Source organism: Staurois parvus, unplaced genomic scaffold (genome assembly GCF_062004578.1).
Source record: "Staurois parvus isolate SC_StPar_1 unplaced genomic scaffold, SC_StPar_1.0 ptg000017l, whole genome shotgun sequence".
NCBI lineage: Eukaryota > Metazoa > Chordata > Amphibia > Anura > Ranidae > Staurois > Staurois parvus.
The window spans coordinates 5,797,236-5,821,000 of NW_028317813.1; the positions used below are offsets into that span (position 1 = coordinate 5,797,236).

Sequence of the window (23,765 nt, forward strand, 5' to 3'; positions counted from 1 at the left end):
CTAGTTCCAGGATTCCCTCAGTTGAGATGTCACTTCCGGTCACGTGATGGTGGGGGTTGGCGCGCGTTCAGTGCATTCAGGCCTGATGAGGCTTCACACTCCTTCACTACAGTGGATGATTATTCATTTACAATTGTAAACCTACTTATGCTTTGTGAGTGGCCTGTATTACTACACTTTTATCCATTAAAAGCTTTCATACTGCACTTAGAGGGCACCACCTCTTTCTTCCTGATCTTCCACAGGGCCTCTCTAGCTCATTATTGGCCAGCTGCCTCCACTCCATGGTGCATCAGAATTCCCTCTAGGACTCTAAGGACATTTTATTTGTATATTTATTACAGTCTACTGTTCATGATTTATTTTCCCTAATTCCATCACCGTTAATTCTATGCATTTTATTACATACTATTGTATGCCGTATCTACCTCCTTACTCCGTCTCGGAGTGCGTCAAATATCCTACTTGCCTTTTAGTTCTAAACAAATGCATCATAACAGTGAGTCTTCAGCTGGGATCCACTGTCAGTTAAGGCAAGGCTGGATGGAGGTTGTGGGGTATAAACAGACTGCGGAAGATACAGGAACGCCATGCGTCATCACAGCCTCCTTTTCTGGTGAACAGCAAGCCCCTGTATGCAAACTGTCCATGCAAGCTCATATCTGCTTCTGTACTTTTATGGTCAGTATAGGACAAGTAAAAAGGGGACTGGCAGGATCAACCAGGTAATTGTATTGAATGAATATGTAATAGATTAGACCAGGGGTGTCAAACTGCTGGTCCTCCAGCTGTTTGAAAACTACAAGTCCCATGAGGCATTGCAAGGCTAATAGTTACAGGCATGACTCCCACAGGCAGAGGCATGATGGGATTTGTAGTTCTGCAACAGCTGGAGGGCCACCAGTTTGACACCCCTGGATTAGTCACAATACACATTACAATCTGGCTGTACAACCTTTGCACAATCCGCTGTAGATTAACCAAAACCATGTAACCTTACTAGTGGTGCACCGAAATGAAAATTCTGGTGCCGAAATTGAAACCAAAAATTCAAAATGCACTTGGTCGAAAACCGAAACCAAAATGCGCAGTTTTTAAAAATTATTATATATTTTTTGGAAAAAATACACTGATTAAAAAAAAAAACCATATATACCCAATTTTTTTTGTAAAATATGAAAGAGGATGTTATGGCGATTAAATAGATACCCAACATGTCAAACTATTGCGCATGCTCGTGGAATGGCGTGAAACTGCGGTACCTAAAAATCTCCATGGGTGATGCTTTAAAAATTTCTACAAGTTAGCAGTGTAAAATTAGAGGAGGTCTAGTGTGAGAATTATTGCTCTTGCTCCGACGTTCGTGGTGATACCTCACGTGTGTGGTTTGAACACCATTTACATACGTGGGCATGGCCTATGAATGCATTCACCACTATGTGCGCACGGGGGGGGGGGGGCGTGGGCACTTTAAACTTTTTATTTTTTTTATTCATTTTTTTTAGGGGGGGGGGGGGGTTTGCACTGTCCCTTTAACAAAAAATGTAATCACTTTTATTCTTATCACAAGAAATGCATACATCCCTTGTGATAGAAATAACTAGTGACAGGTCCTCTTTATGGAGAGATATGGTGTCAATAAGACCCCACATCTCTCCTCTGCAATGTAAAACATTAGATCAAAAACAGCATTGATCTAGTGCTTGAAAGAAAAAAAAAATTATGGCCGGAACGGGAAGTGACATTGCTCCAGTCCTCCAAGGGCATAGAGATGAGTGGCGGCCATTTTTCCTTCACTCGTCTCTATGCCCAGTGCCGGGATCGATGGTTTCTCAAGGAAGGCTGAGAACTACCAAGCGGCGGCAAGGGGCAGAGTTTTTTCGCGCCTGTATCATTGCTTTTTTCTTTTTTTTTTCATTTTGGCCAGCGGTTGAAAGGGGTGTTTTTGCATCCCTAAACCTTACCACCTCCCTAATATAACCAATCAGGTTTGTATCCAATGAAACAGGCCCTTGTATTATATAGTTCTTGGTACAGTTAAAGATTGTACAATCAGATTGCAGTGTGTGGGGTGAGCATTAGACAGATATAAAACGGATAAACACACAAATATAAAAAAATACCTTTTTAGGGTAATATACACTGAGCGGTTTAAGTGTTACTAAACCCACAACAGTAAAAAGCATGCTAGTTCTGCTCACTGTGGAACCTAAGGGGTTAATCCTTCACTTTGCGTAAAAAGGATGTTTGATCCTGTCTTCTCTGATCCTCCCCTTCTACTGTCCTCAATCCATCTGCTGATAGAACAGATCCTTGGAGGCAAGCCGCACTTGCTCAGTTTGGTGTGTATTGCTAGAGATTTATTTTTTCTTGGGAGAGTGCATGTGATCAGCACAGGGCCAATCGGCACTATCCAGACAGAGGGTCAGGGGTTATGTAGCCTCCTAGGATAATCAGGGGAGAGTGAAAACTCCAACATTTAACCAGTGCTTGGCGATACACTGATAGAAGTCATAAGACTGCTATATAAAGGTATTTAGCAGTTTATATTTACTACAATAATTTCATTTCCATGTATTATGTACTGTGGGAGACCAGATATAGTGAATGCAGGGTCCTGGGTTTAGAAACACTTTAAACAAGTGATTAGATAATAGGTTTAGGATATGGAGTGCTGGCAATAAATAATACTTGGGCAGCATGGCTACTTACAGTAAAAAGTAAAATCTAAATTTCTATACTGAAGAGTTATTTACCATTGATCTGTGATAATATTTAATAACACCAATTGTGGTTACTGAAAGTATCTTAAAACAAAGAACCTGTGGTTTATGCCTTCCCTTCCTAGCAGCCTATTTTACAACTCTGCTCGCCCCTTCTTGGCGGCTGTCATGGTAACCAGCATGAGCACGTTTCTAAAAATGCCTGGGTCAATAGTTCCGGCAAGGGTAGGTTGCTGTGGTGCTGTGTTAAAGGCCTCTGTAAAGCTGGCTGGCTGGTTTAAAGCAAAGTGTGCATACAGTATTTTCCTAGAATCTTTGGCAGACTTTAGCACATTAATAAAAAAACCTCTCAGGATAACAGTGGGTCCAGATAAGAATGAAAAAGGTTTCCTGATAATGACATTAAGGTGGATTTAGTGAAAATGAAGGCAGGGAGTACATTTTGTTGCCCATAGCAAGATATCAGATTCCAGCTGTCATTCTTCTAGTGCAGATTTGAAAATGAAAGGAGGTATATGATAGTATGGAAAATACATACTTTTTTTTTTTTTTTTTTTTAACAACCCTGATAAATCTCTATTTTTATTAAATCCTGGCATGTGTGCATAGATACAAAATGATCGCCATTACGGTCCTTTTTTTTTTTTTTTTTTTTTTTTTTTTTTTTTACTTGATTTTAATTAGTCACACACACAGATTAGGCCACCCAAACAGTAAAGCTAACATCCGAATAAGCCGATAATGTCTACATACAAATGTGAATTTTTACTTGCACCTTGGTGTGCTTCCTGTATTTCTTAATCGTACATCACAGGACACAGAAGAGTTAATATTCATGACTACTTGGGTTATGCTGCAGACTAGGGATGTCAAGCTGGTGGCCCTCCATTGCAGAATTACAAGTCCATCATGTTTCTGCCTGTGGGAGTCATGCTTGTAACTGGCAGTCTTGCAATGGCTTTTGGGGCTTGTAGTTCTGCAACAGCTAGAGGGCCGCCAGTTTGACACATGTACTGTAGACACAAAGAAAAGACTGCACCACTCCTGTCCCAAGCTAATTCCTCTTGTTCCCTGTCTCCACTGTGTGCTGCCTTTAGGAGCTCATCCTGCTCGGCCCATATGGTAGAAATGAAGGACAAAAGCGACACTTCCAGCATATTCCTCTGGTCCCTGTCTGCACTGGGTGCTGGCTTTGGACAGTGGCCAAAAATATCAGGAATTCCAGCCCAAGTATAACCCATCCTAGTTGAGCCAAGTCTAGTCCCCATCCGCACTGGGTGCTGGCTTTAGGAGCTCATCCTGCTCAGTCCATATTGTAGAAATGAAGGACAAATCCATACTTCCATAAAGAATCACCATGAAGTTTAACCAAAGCAGTTGGCTTCCAAATAGTCCGCACCTTAAGACACACCCCTATGATATGTCGGCCTTACTCTACTTTGGGTATGCTGCTGCCTTCAGGTGAATGGACAGTGGCCAAAAACAAAGTAGTAATCCCAGCCCAAGCATAACCCAAACCAGTTCAGCCAAGTCTAGTCCCCATCCGCACTAGGTGCTGGATTTAGGAGCTCATCCTGCTCAGCCCATATGGTAGAAATGAAGGACAAAGATGCACTTCCATAAAGAATCCTCATGACGTTTAATCAAAGCAGTTGGCTTCCAACATAGTCCCCACCTTAAGACACACCCCTATGATGTGTTGCCCTTACTCTACATTGGGTATGCTGCTGCCTTCAGGTGAATGGACAGTGGCCAAAAACAAAGCAGGAATCCCAGCCCAAGCATAACCCGTACCAGTTCAGCCAAGTCTAGTCCCCATCTGCACTGGGTGCTGGCTTTAGGAGCTCATCTTACTCGGTCCATATGGTAGAAGTTAAGGACAAAGCCGTACTTCCATAAAGAATCACCATGAAGTTTAATCAAAGCAGTTGCTTCCAACATAGTCCCCACGTTAAGACACACCCCTATGATGTGTTGGCCTTACTCTACTTTGGGCATGCTGCTGCCTTCAGGTGAATGAACAGTGGCCAAAAAGGCTGGAATCCCAGCCCAAGCATAACCCATCCCAGTTCAGCCAAGTCTAAGATTTTAGCTAGTGTGCTTAGGTGATGGATGTGTCCCCTTGTGTCTCTCTGAAGATCTCTTTCATGGGCTTGGAATTCCATATATCTTGGCCTGTTCCTGACACCACTGATGGGAAATATGTAGACTTTATCTGGATCAGTATTGTAAATGGGTCAGTGCTGCATCCTGTGGACGGTGATCTTCAGGGTACAGTTTATCTAATGAACTCAACGGCAGGGTGCTCTACATGTCTAGAGCGGTAATCCCTCTGGAGAGAAGTTAAATCCCTAAAGATCCTATGAGGTACACCTGCTGTGGTGGGTGAAGGTTGGGCCTGTGGGCCCTGCGGTTGGGCTAGTGAGTGCCTGCAAATGCTGATCAGTATATTCTGACATTGGGGAAGTCCCCCCACTGTCCGAATACAACACAGCAGGAGGATTCACCCATCCAAATTGACCGAGTGATTAATGGACTCGTTACTTTTTCTCATTCAACCCATTGGCTGAATGAAAAAACTGACTCATCTATGGGCTGCCTTAGGCTGACACCCCTCTCGCCTTGGTGACTGCTTCACTCTGGGTTCACAGACCATTTTTAACCCTTGGAAAGCCATGGCTTCACAAAGCTGAGAGATGGAGGGCTCAAAGGTCCACTATCAGGTAGGAAAGACACCCTGCAGTGGCTCCCCAATGGGTCAGATTAGCTTTGAATCCATGCCCTTTATCCAGGCACAATTATCAATTTCCTCTACTTCAAGGGAAGAATTTTTTTGCAGCCATGTGGGCTGCATGATAAGCCCTGAGGGGTTCTCACTGGCTTGAAACGTGGCATGCAAATGTAGGTGCTCACCTTCCCCTCCACCCCTTTGGAGAAAATTCCCCAGGATGAGAAAGGAGGTGGACACTTTTGAGGATCAGGAATGCACAGTGGATGAGTTCACCCAAAGGCATCTCAGGATCCAGGGCTGTCTCAGACCCAGAATACCACAGTTCTGCTGGATGTAGTATGCACTAGCCTTAGTTGCCAATACTGCAACTCCCTTCCCCTAAAGTCACTGGTTTTAGGTCCTGGTAGCCACCAAAAGATCCCAATTTCTTTCCTGTGCACCCTCATTTACAAGAAATGATGTATGCTGATTAGGCTCACCTGGAGAAGATATCAGGTCAGAAACCTGCAAAACCTTTGGAATCCAAGAATTGGAAGCAATGAGGCTTGAGCTCTAAGCAGAAGCCTACTTCACAGTTTCAGAGAGAGAAAAAACTGAACCTCCCAAGTCTTCCAGTTCCAGAAGGAACTACTCACAGTGTAGTGGCACCTGTCTGCCTGGACTTAGAAATTCAGACAACTGGGTCTGCAGCCTTGTGCCCAGAGGTTACAAGCTAGAGTTTCCCCTTCCATGCCCTGTGTCCTGTGATGTACACCAATAAAAAAAAAAAAATACACTTAAGCCTGTGTTCACACTGATGCAGTCCAGAATTTGCGTTTTCTGTGCGAATTGTGCACCGCATCAGAATCGCACCCCGTTCATGCAAACTGCTGCGGGTATGTATGTTAACAACGCGAAATCGGTCAGCAAAACACGGTGCGATGTGCAGAATTGGATCACATAGGTGTGAATACCCATGCGATCCGAATTTCTAGTGCAGACCAAAAAAAGGGTCCTGCACCTTTTTGGTGTGGTGCGATTAGAGTCATACAAAATGTATGGCTCCAATCACACCATGCACAAATTGCATGTGATTTGCTCAGGAATTTGGTGCGGTTCCTGTGCGAATCGCATGTGATGTACTACACCGCATGTATGTGAATCCGGGCTAAATTAAAAATCCTGATTTCTTACAGATCCATGCAGAAATTCAGTGCAAAACTTTGTAGAAGCTTCATGTAATAAAGACCAGTTGCTGCTGCCCTCTCTCCTTGTGGAGGGTGACTGGTCTTGTATCTGCCCCTCCTGTAATTTTTTGCAGGCAGCCTGTAGTGGGTGGATCTGTTGGGTCACTATACACCTGCAGCTTTAATACACAACTGAAGAAACACATATTGCAATGTGAACAGAAGACAATACGCAGTATTGTTTAATTCTGCCATTAAAGAGAACTACAGCAGGTTTTGCTCTGGCACTGCTGCCACATTCACAATCTCATTGTAAAAACATACGAAGTTCCATTATGCCACAGTGCTTGTTTATTCATAGTTTAATTTGTCACTGAACAAAATATACAAGTTTTCATATAGTCTATAAACAAAAAAAAAATTTAGATTTTCAGATACCTGGATTATTAATAGGAATTACGGGGAGGGTGTAGGCGATACAACTTTGTGCTAGAAATTGAGGAGGCAGAGGTGAGAAATGGAACTGTTTATATATGAGTCTGTAATCTGCCACAAACGGAGTGACTAATTGCTAGGTTATAATTCTACTAGTAATGGAAAGGATCACAAAAGCAGCAGTTTTTTGTACCATGTCAGCCATCAATTAAGAAAAATTTGGAGGTCAAGCAGTCTGTAGCTAAATAATTTGCAGTGTGAATATCTTGTATGAAATTTGCAAATAATGACAATGTTTGTAATATACATGAAATGTCAGTTTTAAGTTGCATTTTGCAAGGAGATTGTAACATTCTCCAAAATTAGGCTGCTTTCACACTGATCCACCGCAAAAAACGCATAGGTGTTTTTACCGCACTGTTTTTAAAAGGACACGTGACTTAAAAACTGCACCAAAAACGCTTCCCAGAGGCGTTTTCAGGCATTTACATTGATTTGAATGGGAAGAGGTGTTTTTGGGGTGTTTCATTAAACATGCCCCAAAATGCTGCAAGCAGGAGTTTTTAAACCGCATCGTAAGCGCAACGCCTCAGTATGAAAATATACATAGAAATACATTCACATATATAGAGAAGCATTTTTCTTGCACATTTCAGGCACTTTTTTTTTTTTTTTTTACGCAAAAACTGTTCAAAAACTCCTCAGTGTGAAAGTAGCCCTAGAGAAAATAGCCCTAGGAATATTTGACAAGAAGGGTTAACAACAAAGAAACTAAAAAAACATTGGAAATAGCCCGAGTAGGCTAAGAATATCGAGCAGGGGAGGAAACAAGAGGGAGACCTCTGCATTGTGACCTAATGGGTGTATTTATTTTTTAAAATGGCATGCTATTCCTTCTGTGAAACTGCATGTCTATCTGTTTTATGTGAATGGGGGCAAATGTTAACAGGCTACTTTGCTTCCAGTTCAAATGTGTTTGTTTTTTTTGTTTTTTTTATTTATTTATAGGGAAAGAGTTAATCTGGAAGTAAATGCTTCATGAATCTGTTATTACACAAGATAGCCACCAACAGAAATGCTAGAGTTTTTTTTTTTTTTTTACGCACTTGCTGCCTGGCCTATGGTCAAATGACAGCCGGGCGAACACTTCGTCCCTCTGGTAGGGCATCATATGACATCTTTCCTGGATCGCGCTTTGCGCATGCCCGCAGGGCCGCACTGTGGAGAGATCTGTCACCGGCTGTGTACCTCGGACACGGCCGATGACAGATCTGTGTACTGGCCCAGTTACCATGTGACCTGCTGTGACCAATCACAGCAGGTCATATGACAGTCGTATACAATGGATGGCTTCCTTTCATGCCATCCATTGTATACACGGGTGTCTAGCTGTGAATGGTCACAGCGATTAAAAGCACAGGCTGGGCCAATCACAGCCCATCTGTGTCATGTGATTAGCCGTGGCCAATCACAGCTAATCACACCTGAAAAAAAATCTGACTGAATCGATTTAATTCAGTAAAATGCTTGCTTATAGCAAATAAATTCTTTGCTATAATCAAATTGTGTAAAAATAAATAAAAAATACTGATTTCTTCCGCAAAGTAGTACAATGTTGCTATGGTAACATACTACTTTGGTCATAGTGCAATATGAAAAACAAATCTTAAAAAAAAAGAAATTTAATAAAAAAGATTGGTGACAGTTCAAAAAAAAATGTATTTTTCAGTCAGTGCCCCTGATCAAAGCCACACCAGTTATATGCTGACGCTGTACTGCACTATGTAAAAAAAAAAAAAGTGTAAATTTTTTTAATTTCTTCAAAAAACTTGCCATGCCTCTTATGAAATATGTCGGACTGTCTACTTTGCAAAAAGGGGTCATTTGGGGGATATCTGTACTGATTTGACATTTTTGGGCCTCAAGAAATTAGATTGGCTGTCAGTACTTCAGGACTGATCAATATTCAGATATATACCATAGTTTGTGAACTCTATAACTTTCCTACAGACTAATAAATACTGATTTGGGTTATTTTCAACAAAGAAATGTAGCATGTAGCAGAATACATCTTGGCCTAAATCTATGAATTATTTATTTGCAAACTTTTATAACAGAATCAAAGAAAAACGTGGGATTTTTTTTTCTAAATTTTCGGTCTTTTTTTGTTAATTTTAGCAAAAAATAAAAACCCCAGGGGTGATCAAATACCACCAAAAGAAAGCTCTAGTTGTGTGAGCAAAATGAAAACATTTTAGTTTGGGTACAGTGTTGCATGACCGCGCAATTGTCATTCAAAGTGTGAGCGTGCTGAAAGCTGAAAATTGGCCTGGGCAGGAAGGGGGTAAAAGTGTCTGGTATTGAAGTGGTTAAAGGGATTTCTCAGCAAGATAAAGCATGGAGACATGGGTGGATGGGGGAGTTTGCTTTGAATATTAAAAATGAATTAAATAGATTGTGAGCTCCAACAAGCAGGGCTCTCTGATTCCTCCTGTATTAAATTGTATTGTAATTGTACTGTCTGCCCTTGTGTTGTAAAGCACTGCGTAATTTGTTGGCACTATATAAATCCTGTATAACAATAATAGCTTTTTTGATTTGTGGTGCTCAGATGCAATGTAGCAAATTTTTGTGTAATAAATCGCCTACTGCAAAATGAACTGTTCTACAGTGACACAATGTTGCAGGACACAACTGTCTTAGCTTACCAAAGGTAATCAACAGAGTTCTGTCTCCGGAGCACTATCAATTCTGTATAGCAGTTCACTCTCTGCAGTAGCTGATTCATTAGAGCAGTGTTTCTCAACCTTTTTTTTTTTTTTTTTTCCAGTCAAGGCACCCTATAAAATTGTGGACAATGTCGAGGCACCCTTTAAAATTATGGATAGTCTGGAGGCACCCCATTCTAAAATGTGAAAAACTATTCCAATAGTTTTATATAACACAGCAACACCCAACATTAGAGGTGATTTATTCTTCCAAAGCAAATACACTTCTGCACACTGGTACTAACTAGTATTCCGTTGTTTCTCTTCTCCCTCACTCAGCTAATGTGACCCCAGCACTGATAGAGAGGGGCAGGGGAGAGTCAAACTAGGGTGCTGTGCAGGCAGCTGACATCCTCCTTATCTGATGTCGTTGTTTGTCAGGTTGCTGGCGGCTAGAAGGTCATAATGGTTCACAATGAAAACCTGTGGCTTTGTGTACCTAAAAGGCAGGCTTGTTCCACCTGCTGGCTTGTATACAAGTTTTGGGCAATTTTTTTTTAGACATTTTTCCAAGGAACCCCTGAAGAAACCTCAGAGTGCCTGGGCACCTGTGCTTGAGAAAGGCTGCATTATACTGTCAGTGGTAAGCACAGGAATCTCCACTTTCTCAGCAGATATCTTCCCCTTCTCATAGAATGTTCTTAACCTGCCAAGCTATTTTCTCTATTTGTTGAAAGTTCTTAAGGCTATTCATTCTTGGGAATGAATGTCAAGGAATGTTACATCTGCCTGGCAAAAGGCAACAAACAGAAACAGACATTTTACACATATTGTAATCACAGGAATTATTTGTAACTTTTGCATGCATGCTAAAACATTTGCACACTTAAAAAAAATGTTCTTACTATAAATAGACCCCCAAGTGAAACGTATTGGCTAGCTTAAGTCCCGTATATACAGGCTGAATATTGGTCAGTTTAATAGAACCAGGCTGATTCTCGGCCCATGTGTACACCCACCTGTCCGACAGAAGACAGCCAAATGGGCATGCTGGTATCTGATCAGTACTGGCAGGCAATGGATGCCAGCACTGACTGGTGTGTTCATGTGTCAAGAAAAAAACAGTTGTATGCTTTAAATGTTTGTGTTTTTTTTTTTTAATTGTTCCTTTCTATATAAATATGTAGGTTTCAGAACCATTTTCATAAATGTATAAAGCTTGAAGAGGTGTGAGTTATCCTGAAAGCTGGAATCTTTACCAAGTTAAATAACTACGGTTAGTTTACAAAAAGAAAAAAAAACAGTAAGCAGCTCTGACCTGTGCACAGTCCCTCAGTGTCCTCATGCCCAATGTAGGGATATGATCCCTGCATTGTACTTGATATGAGAGGGCATGTGAACACTGGATTGTAGGGCAGAAGAGGTGGAGGGAGCCTTCTAGAGACCAAGTAAGTAAAACAGTTCCAGTACCCTAGACCTAAATGAGCTTTTAACTCTTGCAGTGCCTGGGGCAGCACCCCGGCAAGGGAGTATTTTTGTTTTCCCCGGATTTCAGTTTTAAGTGTAGTAACCCAAAGCAGCCAATCAGCCTTACTTCAGAAGGGTGACAGTGCACTCACACTGGGTACGGTTGAACCAAACCATGTCCATTTGCCTGTCTTCCCTCCCCTGCTGGTCTACCTGCACACTGTGCCTTAAAATAAGTGTTTCTAGGTACATTTGTATACAGACCACACCGATACTTGATTGTGTCATAATATATATATATATATATCATCCCTGTGCACATTAAAACTGCCAGTGTGTGGTTGCATCTCAAATTCTGATCTGTGCATTAAGGTGTGGGCAAAGCTTTTTTTCCTCCTTGGTCATACTTCTGTGTGTCACATTTACCTTTTCTCCCCTGTGACTGTCACTGCTCTTCACTCTGAAAAGACTGAGAGCTGAGTGATCAACAGCTATGTGATCAGTCTGTTCTCAGTCTTCGAGAGCCAATTTGGGACAGCTGCAGCACAGAAGTGAACGTGTGGGTTTTTTTTCTTTTGTGATCTACCACATACATCTCCTGCAGGCCTCATGCACATTAGCCCCTTTTGGGTGCCTTTCTCCTGACGAGAAAAAGCAGCAATAAAAAAAATGCACCTGTGTTTTTCAAATTACTTATAGGCATGTTTAAATGCTTTAATGTTAAAGCAGAACTCTGGTTACAAATAGTATTTGAAGCTGTGCCCGCACTGCATGGTTTAAGTGCTCATTTTGTCCAGGGGCTCAGGGAATAGCTAAATTACCCACTTCTCTGATCCTCCGGAAAACTGTGCTCACCCTCGTCCAGGGGGAACCCCCCCCCGATCAGTAGTACAGACACTTTTAGTAACACTATTTACTAAAGCTGGAGAGTGCAAAATCTGGTCAACTCTACATAGAAACCAATTGGCTTCCAGGTTTTATTGCCAAAGCTTAAAGTGATTCTAAAGGTTTTTTTTTTTTTTTTTTTTTAAATAACAAATGTGTTTATACTTGTCTACTGTGTGCAGTGGTTTTGCACAGAGTAGCCTAGATCCTGTTCTTGGGTCCCCCACAGGCTCTCCTGTCTGTTGAGTTCCCCCAAAGCAAACGGCTTGCTATGGGGGCACCCGCTGCTTGTGTGTCCATTCACACACGAAGCCATGGCTTAGCCTCACCCTCTCTCCTCATTGGCTGACTGGCTGTGATTGACAGTAGCGGGAGTTGATGGCTTCCGCTTGCTGTCTCAGCCAATGATGAGAGGGAGTCCCAGGATGGCCGACACTCCAGTTCACATCGCTGCATCTCGAGAGGGGGCTTAGGTGAGTATTAGAGGGGGGCTGCTGCTGCTGCACACAGTTTTTCACCTTTAGGCATAGAATGCCTGAAAGTAAAAAGCCTTCCACCTTTTCAAGCACTTTAACACCCCAGTCCCATCAAGCCCGACTTTGAAACCATGCGACTTACGGTGAAGTTGCTCGATTTCAAAGTCAGGGGACATGCTGTTTTCAGGTGCAATTTGTAAGACATCCAGATGTCTATACAAATTGCATCAACAGTATTGCATGTACTACTTTGTCAGAACCGCACCAATTTGACTGCTCTAATTGCGGACAATAGGGTGTGACTTAGCATACGCTTTGTAAATCGCACTCCATGTGACCGGGGTGTAAGTGAACAAGCTGATGGTAGAAGCTGATTGGATACCATGCACGGCCACACTAGATTTTGCATTCTCCAGTCTTAGTAAAGCAACTCCACTGTGTGCTCTGTGCCGACTTCCCCATCCTAGAATAACGGCGGCTGATGGAACGGTTCCATTCACCTTCCCCGTGTGTCTCTGACATCACCGGCACATGCCAGCCCAGCTCCACTTTCCCTGTCTGATCTGTAGAAACACTCTGCCTATGGAATCCGTCCAGCCGTAAATATGCCGAGAATCCCAGGGAAGCCTCCCGGCCGTGCTATATCCGACGTGTGATGACGTCCATTCGGGGTCTCCCCTCCCCTGGCTGCTATTTCAGGGCCGTGTCCCTCCAGCCGCGGCGGCTAATAATAGCAGGCGGGCTATTAATAGATCAAACAATGCGGCCTGCGTCATAGGAAACAGCGTGCGTCACCGCATACATTCCAGGCTACGCTGAGCCGGAAAAACCACGCCTCCTCCAGCCTTGTATGGAGAGCGGAGCAGAATCACCCACGTGCGTCATACACCCCCCTGTGTATGGGCCACGCCTACAAGTGCGTCACAGAGGCTTTAATAGAATGTGGATGGAGAAGTAGGAGCTCAGTAAGCTGTGCAAGCTGCGGGGAGAACTGAGAGGGAGAGCTGGCAGAGCCCGGGCACCATCACACTGCAACACCCCGCGGACAGCCCGCTCCGGGGACATCCAGCACACGCAACTGGTATGTCACCACCTGTCACCGGGCACAGCCATCGCCTCCCCGCTGTCACTGCGATGTGCTCAGGTTTGCATTGAGTGCGATTGGCGATCTGATGGGTGTAGGATGAGGAGATGGCAGCATCGGCGGTGCGGAGAATCTAGCGGATTATTTGTATGCATTGATCTCCATGGTGTCCGATTGTCCCCAATCAATGTCACTGTTCCCAGCGGATGGTGCGGCGGGCACAGGCAGAGCAACAGGTGCACATCCATAGAGGCATGTCCTGCAACACCCACCATCCTCATAGGGCAGGCGATGGGGTTGTCATGATCAATGAGGAGTATGCTGCATGATAAGTGACTTCACTAATGAGCCCTATCCTGGGCTAGCTGTTGGCTCAGGTGCTGGGCTCAGTGTTGGGTCTGGTGCTGGGCTAGCTGTTGGCGCAGGTGCTGGGCTAGCTGTTGGTGCGGAAGCTGGGCTCGCTGTTGGCGCTGCTAACAGCATTTGTTGGTGCAGGTGCTGGTCTAGCTGTTGGCGCAGGTGCTGGTCTAGCTGTTGGCGCAGGTGCTGGGCTCGCTGTTGGCGCAGGTGCTGGTCTAGCTGTTGGCGCAGGTGCTGGTCTAGCTGTTGGCGCAGGTGCTGGGCTCGCTGTTGGCGCAGGTGCTGGGCTCGCTGTTGGCGCAGGTGCTGGGCTCGCTGTTGGCGCAGGTGCTGGGCTCGCTGTTGGGACTGCTGCTGGGCTCGCTGTTGGGACTGCTGCTGGGCTCGCTGTTGGGACTGCTGCTGGGCTCGCTGTTGGCGCAGGTGTGGGTTCGCTGTTGGCGCAGGTTTTGGGCTTGCTGTTGGTGCAACTGTTGGGCTTGCTGTTGGTGCAGGTGTGGGTTCGCTGTTGGCGCAGAGGTGCTGGGCTCGCTGTTGGCGCAGGTGCTGGGCTCGCTGTTGGCGCTGCTAACAGCATTTGTTGGTGCAGGTGCTGGTCTAGCTGTTGGTGCTGGTGCTGGTCTAGCTGTTGGTGCAGGTGCTGGTCTAGCTGTTGGTGCAGGTGCTGGTCTAGCTGTTGGTGCAGGTGCTGGTCTAGCTGTTGGCGCAGGTGCTGGGCTAGCTGTTGGCGCAGGTGCTGGGCTAGCTGTTGGCGCAGGTGCTGGGCTAGCTGTTGGCGCAGGTGCTGGGCTCGCTGTTGGGCTCCCTGTTGGCGCAGGTGTGGGTTCGCTGTTGGCGCAGGTGTGGGTTCGCTGTTGGCGCAGGTTTTGGGCTTGCTGTTGGTGCAACTGTTGGGCTCGCTGTTGGCGCAGAGGTGCTGGGCTCGCTGTTGGCGCAGAGGTGCTGGGCTCGCTGTTGGCGCAGAGGTGCTGGGCTCGCTGTTGGCGCAGAGGTGCTGGGCTCGCTGTTGGCGCAGGTGCTGGGCTCGCTCTTGGGCTCGCTTTTGGAGCAGGTATGGGCTCGCTGTTGGCACAGGTGCTGGGCTTGCTGTTGGGCTCACTTTTGGAGCAGGTATGGGTTCACTGTTGGCGCAGGTGTCGGGGCTCGCTGCTGGGGCAGGGGCTAGGCTCACTGCTGGGGCAGGGGCTGGGTTCACAAAAGCTGTTGTGCTTCTTTTCCACCTGCAGCAGCACAATGACCTTCCTTCTCCAGGCTTGGCTTTATAATTTCATATGGCGCTAGATTGTACTGCTATTGCACTCTGTTCAGTATCATTTTATAGGATTTGAGGGCAGAATTGTAACTTTTCAGGGAGGGCTGTCTATCTGGAGCATCAGAGCCATGTCCTTCATATAGCAAGCCAGCAGCAAACCCTATCATAGACCGTACCTAATGACTAGGAGTGAATTCACAAGCTGTTAATGTGTGCAGCTTTTAGCAAGTGAGGTGCATGGTGTTGCTAAAAGAAGACCTGGAGACCAACATGTACTGTGCTGAGAGATCTGCAGGATACTCTTGCTCCACTGCCTCTGAAATGCTAGCCGCCTGGCTGTCATTGTCATTCAGTAGTCTGGAACAAATATTCAGCCAGTGAAGTTGGAAGTATAGCCAGAATTCCTGATCTGCATACTTCTTGCAGGTCAAGGACTCATCGAGTATTTGAAGCCATCGGATTAGCATCACAGCTAGGCAGCTAGCATTTCAAAAGGGCAGGTCTGGAATGGCAGCTTTCCTCTGTGACCGTTTTGCATTGGGAATGGTGTAGTAGCCTATTGACATAAATGGCAAACTTATATTGCTAGAGAAGATCTGAGTTCAGCATTCTACAAGGTGGGTTTGTACCAAGCGGTTTCCCTCTTTTATAAGAAAAGGCTAAGAAGCATTATAGAGCAGTCTGGCCTATCAGGAGCCAATCTTGTGCTCCGCTTTTGTGTTTCTGTGCAAAGTGCTTTCTTGGCTCAGCACAGCCTCCTCATGCTTCTGGCATTTCCTCCAGGGAAAAGTCTAACCTATAAGGCTTATAAAACCATTTTATTGTGCTGGATTACAGTGTTGTTTGTCAGCTGCTATACAACAAAAGTAGCGGTTTTCCTAGCAGCGCAGCCAGACATTCGATTTAAGGGTTTCTTTACAATGAGACTGCTTTTTATTTTGCTTTATCTTTGTTTTAACTCATAGCATTGAATTTTCTTATGCTTCAAGGTCTGTAGTGTTGCAGCCAGGGTTTAATTTGATGGTAAGTCCGCATGCACACTGGACGTTTTTATAGCTGCTATTTTTGGCTTTTGGCATTTTTTTTTTTCTACAGCCAGTAAACTCCTTGGCATGTTCTCCTATGTGTCCATGCACACACAGGCTGTAATCCGCGTTTTTGACTGGAAAAAAAACCCAGAACTAGTGGTTTTCTAGAGGAGTTTTTTTAGCTGGAAAAATGCAGCAAACCAGAGTTTTCGAAAGTTTTTTTGATCAGAAAAAAAACGCAGCTAAACGCTAATGCAAAAAACCGCTGAAAAACTTGCATCTGTAAAGTGAATTTGCACAGCTAACACTAAGCATTACTAAAACGTCCAGTGTGCATGGAGCCTAAATAGCCATTTCGATACAGACTGCCTCCAGTAGTCAACTATATAGAGCAGAGTATAGTGAACGGTACAGCTGCTGCAGAGCCTCTTGGAACTGCAGCAGTTGCTGTTCTGCATGATGCCATCCCACAGCTTAGGAGAGTATGATGTAAAGACATACAAGCCTTTTATTAACAACTCTTCTTCTTCCAAGTATTTGTGCAGCAGCTGAGATGCCATTGTTAAGTCCAGTGATCCTGGCATATCCCAATGCGCTCTATAAATACAGCGAGAATACCATAGGCTAAACCATGACCTAATAACTGCCTAATTAAAACCTCTTTAGTCTTCAATGTAGTCAATAATTATGATTTCTTGTCTTTTTTTTTTTTTTTTTTTTCTTCCTACCAGATCAATAAATGTTCCTATTAGAAGAATTGGTGTGTTTGCAGTATAACTGTTTCAAAATGATTGCACGGTTGTTACAGTCCAAAATAATTGTGCTGCATTTTCTTTAAAGTTACAATTTAACAGCTGACATGCTCCAAGTTTTATACTTTTGTAGTGCAGTCTAAACTTGCTTTCCATTGTTGGGCTGCAGCAATTATATATGCAGTAACACTACATTAATGGTTTCTAGTTAAACCAATAAACACTTTCTATGTACTTGCCTTGCAGCAGGCCCCCCCCCCCGTTTATCGCTTGGTCACACAACTTTGCACTTCACACAGTGCAAATTTCGGTGGATTTATATACATTTTTTAATTATTAAAATTTTCCTTAAAATCCATGCAGCCATAGCTTTATTTAATATCTAAAATCCAGCATTACTGAATTTTGTTAAACCTGCACCAACAGGTGCTTGAAGGTAGTCCAGATCCAAAATCGGATTGTATAATAAATTAGACATGCGGTCTTTTAGCTTTGATTGTAAAACGGTGGTAGTTTTAGTAGTGCGTTTCTGTTCTTTTCAGTAGATGTCTTTTTGAAAACAATCTTGAGTTACACCTTGAGCCTTACTGGCTTCAGCTCAAGAACTCCGTGTTGACAACTAAATTTATGGCGATTTGTGCCTAAAAAAGAACTCACTGATGCTCTACCATGGCAGGAGAAGACTTGCATAGGACAGCATTTTGCTGCAGAAACAGGCCACTTGTTTACTAGTGAAGTGAATTTGTGAGCAAGGAGCAGTAATGTCTCTTGCTTCTTTTTCCTTAACTCTAGTACTAGGTAAAGTTTTAGGATCTTTTTATGGGCCCATTCTGATCCTTACAAGAAATGCTAAATGTTTTCCACACAAACCAAGAGTATCTTCTCTCTAAAAATTCTATAAAAGTGCAGATATGGGTCAAACCCGTGGGACCTTAAAGGAAAGTCTATCCCTTTCACACACCCTAGAACATCACTTTACTGTGAAACAGGCCAATGGCGATTCATAGTAAGATTTCAATCACTTGATTGATCAGTCAAACCAATTTCAACATGTTCAACTGCTATGAAAGTAATATGAGGGCCATTGTTCTGCAGGCAACAAAATTAATAAAACGAATGGACCTATAACACACTTGTTTGTGGATTTTTTTTTTAATGTGCCAATCTTACTGCGTAAGGCCTGCTTTGTATTCCAGTCATTTGTAAATATATTTTTTTGCATATGTCACAGGCCATTGGAACATATCTTGTAATAAATGTGTAAATCTGATAATAGCAGTTTTTTCCCATTTTTTTTTTTTCAATTGCTACCCCATAGCAACCATTCAGAATGTACTACTAAAGTTAGAGAAGTACTAAATGTATTCTGACTGGCTAATATGTATACTGCACTTTTCTATGGTTTGCGCCTTGCACTTTAGTGAATAAGCGCTGGTGTGCTATAGTGCTTTATCGAGTTCACATGCAGTTAGCAAGCCAACTTTGTAATGCTAGATAAGAAAAAGAGAAGTCAAGGAACTGTTGGTGGAAAACAAGGATTTATTGCCACCATTAAACATAACAGTAGAATCGGTGGGCAATTTATTAGTGAAGGAAAAAAGGGGGGCAAATTCAGAAAGGTTATACTGGTAAACATAACTGAACTTCAGATTTGAACAGAAGAGCAAATCTCTATATTGATTCAGTTTTGCTTTAACTCAACAGATTCAGAATTTGCTCTCTCGCTAACTGTTTTTTTTTCTCTTTTCTCCATTTAGAAATGCCCTGTATTCAAGCACAGTATGGAAGTCTGTCCCAGTGTGCAGGCACCAGTGACAGTTATGTACCAGACATCTTAAACTCAGAGTTTGGTAAATTCACCATGGACCTTATTAACAGTGAATTTGCAGCTTCCACATCTTTGCCTAGTTTCAGCACCTTCATGGACGGTTACACTGGAGAGTTTGATGCTTTTCTTTATCCTGCTACAAATCCACAATCTTCACTGAAGGTTGAGGAGTTTCAAGTGTTCGGCTGTTATCCTGGTTCTTTCACTAATCAGTTGGATGAAACCATGTCATCAAGCGGTTCGGATTATTACGGTAGCCCATGCTCTATCCCATCTCCATCTACACCAGGTTTCCAGAATCCTCCTCTAACCCCATGGGATAGTTCTTATGGTGCCTACTCTCCTACTCAAAGCTATGATAATATGCGGCCATGGACAGAGCAGCAGAAAACCGGCATTCCTCAGCAATCTTTTTTCTCCTTTGGGACACCAGCTCATAGCCCAAACATGGCTCCCAATACTTTAAAGATGAGTCAAGCTCCACACAGACTTGAGCAGCAGGTTGTGGATCCAGATGTGTTTGCAATGGCACAAAACTCTCCAGCAGGATTTTCATCTATCCCCATTGGTCAGGGGCCTGTGGTACTGGACAACTCTGTTTTATTGGACAGCCCCTTATCTCCATCCAAAGCACGCAGTCCCAGCTCAAATGAGGGTCGTTGTGCTGTCTGTGGAGATAATGCTTCTTGTCAGCACTATGGCGTACGAACCTGTGAAGGATGCAAAGGCTTTTTTAAGGTAAGTACTGAATGTCGTTTAATGTGCAATGGTTTTCTGTCATTGCTTAGACTTGGTCTTGATTGCCTCACCTGTTGGTCGCCCTGGGTGCTGGATGCCCTGCAGACTTGGCAGGCAGTCCTGGCACAATCTCTTGGTTCTCAGCCACCCAGTCTTTGCGCTTAAGCTGATACGCGTTCCTGAGGATGAAGAAAGGGGGCTCGTCCCAAAACCGCTCTGTGGTGTTAAAAAGCAGCTGTCCTCCCCTGTGTACAGTTTCTTGGCTTGCTGCTATAGCAATTGATCATTTCTGCTGCCTTTCCCTAACGTCAACTGGAAGAATTGAGCAGGGGCAAACTCGGGATAAGATGGGGAACCCAACACCAATTAGGCAGCGGTTAGGGAACCAGAAGTTTCCATTAGGCAGCAGGTGCCGGAACGGTGTGAAATAAACTGCAACCTTAACCCCTGCAGAACAGAGAGGCCATAAATCACTTGAGCCGAAGGCCCTTACATAGTGGTTTTCTATTTGTGTTTAATCACTACATTTTGTGCAGCTGCACATTATATTGTACTTTTCTATTACTTGGTGTTAAACTTGGTGCATCAAATGCTCATAGTTAATGCACTTTTAGGCATGCGAGCATATCTGCTCTTTGCACTGTTGGCAACAGGGCCTTAGAAATTTTTTTGTTGTGATCCATTATTTTGGCATTGATCACTGGAGGTCATGTTTTCTAGGTAGAGGCAGGGGTGTATTAATAAGCAGCCATATAAAAGAAACCAACTAATTATTTGCAGCTAGGAGTCTAAAGATGCATGGAAATTGTGAGTGTTTTTTAAATACTGGTTTATAAATCGGATAAAGTGGAAAGAATTTCATGGAGAAAATAATTAACTTTGATTTGTTTTTATTTGTTTTTAGACTTAATTCAGTGGAATAGGTGATATCCTTCGTGATAATAGCCAAAAAAATAATTTTTCCATAATTCAAAATGATGAAGCTTATTTTATCAACCCTCTTCAGCAGGGTTTAGCAACCCTGTTGAGCACTTCCCTTTAAAACTGTTGTGGTTTCAGAATCATTAGACACAGCAGAATATTGAAAAAACATTATATATATATATATATATATATATATATATATATATATATTATATATATAATATAATTTTTTTTATTTTTTTTTTACAATTTCTAAAATTGTATACAATACTTTTATGTAGTCCTGTGCTCTTGTATGTAAATGATTTTGATCTCTGAATTTGACTTATTTTTTACCACCACAATTGAATTTTGGCCAGCACCCTATGTATTTTCAGTAATTTATCTCAATTCCTATTATAAGGCCACTGTCTACAGTTTCAGCCGCCCACAAAATAATTTGTTTTGCACTTTCTTGATCTGAATCCATGTGTGTTATAGGCAAATCGGGTGCTTTAGAAGAGATGCTTGGCTAATTAAGATAGGTGAATCGCTCTTTTTTGCTTAGAGCCAAATGTCAACTTGATATTAGGAACAGTCAGACACTAGAGAAATGTTACAAAAATAAATAGAACAGACAGGGCTTTGTGTCAGTCTGGCATCTTGCTTCCCCTGACAATTGTTCCTTTTTCTCCCCACAGAGGACTGTACAAAAAAATGCCAAGTACATCTGCTTGGCTAACAAGGACTGTCCCGTGGACAAAAGGCGCCGGAATCGCTGCCAGTTCTGTCGGTTTCAAAAATGCTTAGTAGTAGGGATGGTAAAAGAAGGTATGTGTTTTAACAGTATATCTTGAAAGTCATTCATTATTTGAAAAGTGGAAAGACAGTTGCATATGTTTTGATAAATAAGTATGTGTGTGATATAGATTATAGAATATATATATATTTATATATATATATATGTGTGTGTGTTTAATAAAATATGCATGTAACTGTTCTGCAGCCGTGCATACCAACTATGTATGTCTGGGATTCCCAGTTGAAAAGTTCCCAGTACAGAAAAGGGGGCATTGAGTAAGATTAGGGGATTAGATGACATCCCGAAATTGGTTGGAATGAAGTAGAATCTTTACGAAGTTTATTGCAATTTTTTTTTTTTTTCTTCATAATTAATCAGCGTACTCCTATTGTTACTGTTTTTTGTAATTGGCTATATTGATTTTTCAGTTGTACGCACAGACAGCTTAAAGGGCCGACGGGGTCGCCTTCCATCAAAACCAAGGCAAGCATCTGATTCTTCTCCTGTTAGTCTTATTAATTCATTGGTACGAGCTCACATCGATACCATCCCCAATTCTAGCAATCTGGATTACTCACAAGTAAGTTGACCTGTCTATTTAGACCTGAAAAACTGTGCTGTCAAATGTTCGTTGCTTTAGTATTCTGTATGCGGTTTGTCCCTAAAAATGCTGAAATGTTTTTGGAGCTTCCCGAAGCTATAACGGCAGGAGCCTTTTTTTTATTTTTTTTTCCCCAGCATATTTAAGAATTACTAGGTGTCTAGAAATTACATATACTTAAACGTACACCTTTTTATGAAGTAATGCATTCTGTAATGAAATTAAATTGGATATGCGTGTACTTAACATAGTGGAATTGAACATAACCGTTTTTATTTTGTTAAGTGCTTTAAAAGTTATTAGCAATGTATTTAACTTAAATTATTTTGCTTGTATTGACAATTCAAGTTGAAAGCACATTTTGCATTCGCAAAAGCCAGCGTGCATGTTTATTAGGCCATAAAGTGATTCTAAAGGTTCCGTTTTTTTTTCTTTTGGGAAAATAACAAACATGCTACACTTACCTAATGTGTGCAGTGGTTTTGCACAGAGCAGCCTGGATCCACCTCTTCTTGGGTCCCCTGCAGGCTCTCCTGGCCCCTCCCTCCTGTCGGGTGCACCCACAGCAAGCGGCCTGCTATGAGAGCACTCACTGCTCCGTGTGTCAGTTTACACACGGAGCCGCAGCTTGGCTCCACCCTGTCTCCCCATTGGCTGACTGGCTGTGAATGACAGCAGTTGGAGCCAATGGCTCCTGCATGCTGTCTCAGCCAATGAGGAGACCGAGACCTGGGACAGCCGAGGCTGTCGTTCACTTCGCTGGATCGCGATGAGGCTTAGGTAAGTATTGGGGGAGATGCTGCACACAGGTTTTTTACCTTCAAAAAATCTTGAGCCTTTACAACCACTTTAAGTGAATCTGTACTTCGGCAACAAGTTAATATTAACTTGGCCCTCCACAAGAGCATATGCTTTCCATTATTTCCCTCTACCAGTGCTCTGTTCTGCTCTCTGCTGCTAAGGAAATCCCTGTACAAATGAAGTCTCTAGAGTTGTATCTTACACTGATTTATGGACCTGTGACGGTACTGATTGGCCCAGCACTGTCACATGGAGAGAGTCCCTTACATTTTCATAACCAGAAGTGCCAGTATTTTCTTTGGCTTCTAGAGCGAAGAAATATAAAATTTAATATTGGTGGAGGATCAAAGAAAACCTTTTTTTTTTCCCAGAATGGACAAAGTTCATGTTTCCTTTAAGACCTTTTTTTTTTTTAAATTTAGCCTTTTGGTTGAGTTTGGGAAGTTTTTGACTGTAGCACACTGTAACCCCTTATTTTTGTCCATAACAGTACCAAGAAAATGTCCCCATTCTGCTGGAGAAGGAGAATCCAGTTGACGTACAGCAGTTCTACGACCTTCTGTCAGGTTCTCTGGAAGTGATCCGCAAATGGGCAGAGAAAATCCAGGGTTTCATAGAGCTTCCTAAAGAAGATCAGGACCTCCTGCTGGAGTCTTCTTTCCTGGAGCTCTTCATCCTGAGGCTGGCTTACAGGTAAACCAGCTGTCACTTTCTGGGGCATGGTCTCATTTTGGGCTGCTAATCCTGTTCTGAACACTGGACAGGACATGCGGTAATATAGGAGCAAGAAGACTTTAACTACTTTAATGGAGAAATTGGATTCTCCTGTTGGAAAGAAAGCCAAAACAAACAGGAGTCAAAATAAAGGGCTATATTTATCACAGACGTTAAGCTCATGATCCTAAGTGATTTTCTGAGTTAAAGGGGACCTGGCCCAGAACTGTAATGGTTAGAAACATTTACAAACACCTCATATGCTGTATAAAATGTTACAGCTTTTGTTTTTTTTATAAGTGTACTGACTG

At 42.9% G+C, this 23,765-nt stretch overlaps 1 protein-coding gene across 4 annotated transcripts in view; it reads left to right on the forward strand.

Moving 5' to 3' along the window:
• The window catches only part of NR4A1 (nuclear receptor subfamily 4 group A member 1), a 67,422-nt gene that overhangs the window by 40,586 nt on the left and 3,071 nt on the right, over positions 1-23,765 (forward strand). The window contains exons 1-5 of one of the 4 annotated variants that reach the window (XM_089679193.1): positions 13,516-13,672; positions 18,825-19,633; positions 21,238-21,367; positions 21,767-21,918; positions 23,231-23,433. In XM_089679193.1, the coding sequence (XP_089535319.1) occupies positions 18,827-19,633; positions 21,238-21,367; positions 21,767-21,918; positions 23,231-23,433 (1,292 nt within the window). In that variant the 5' untranslated portion in view covers positions 13,516-13,672; positions 18,825-18,826. Of the gene's footprint in view, positions 1-13,515; positions 13,673-13,715; positions 13,736-13,887; positions 13,912-18,824; positions 19,634-21,237; positions 21,368-21,766; positions 21,919-23,230; positions 23,434-23,765 lie in introns of those variants that run through there. The other 3 variants (XM_089679190.1, XM_089679182.1, XM_089679196.1) reach the window with 3 other exon arrangements.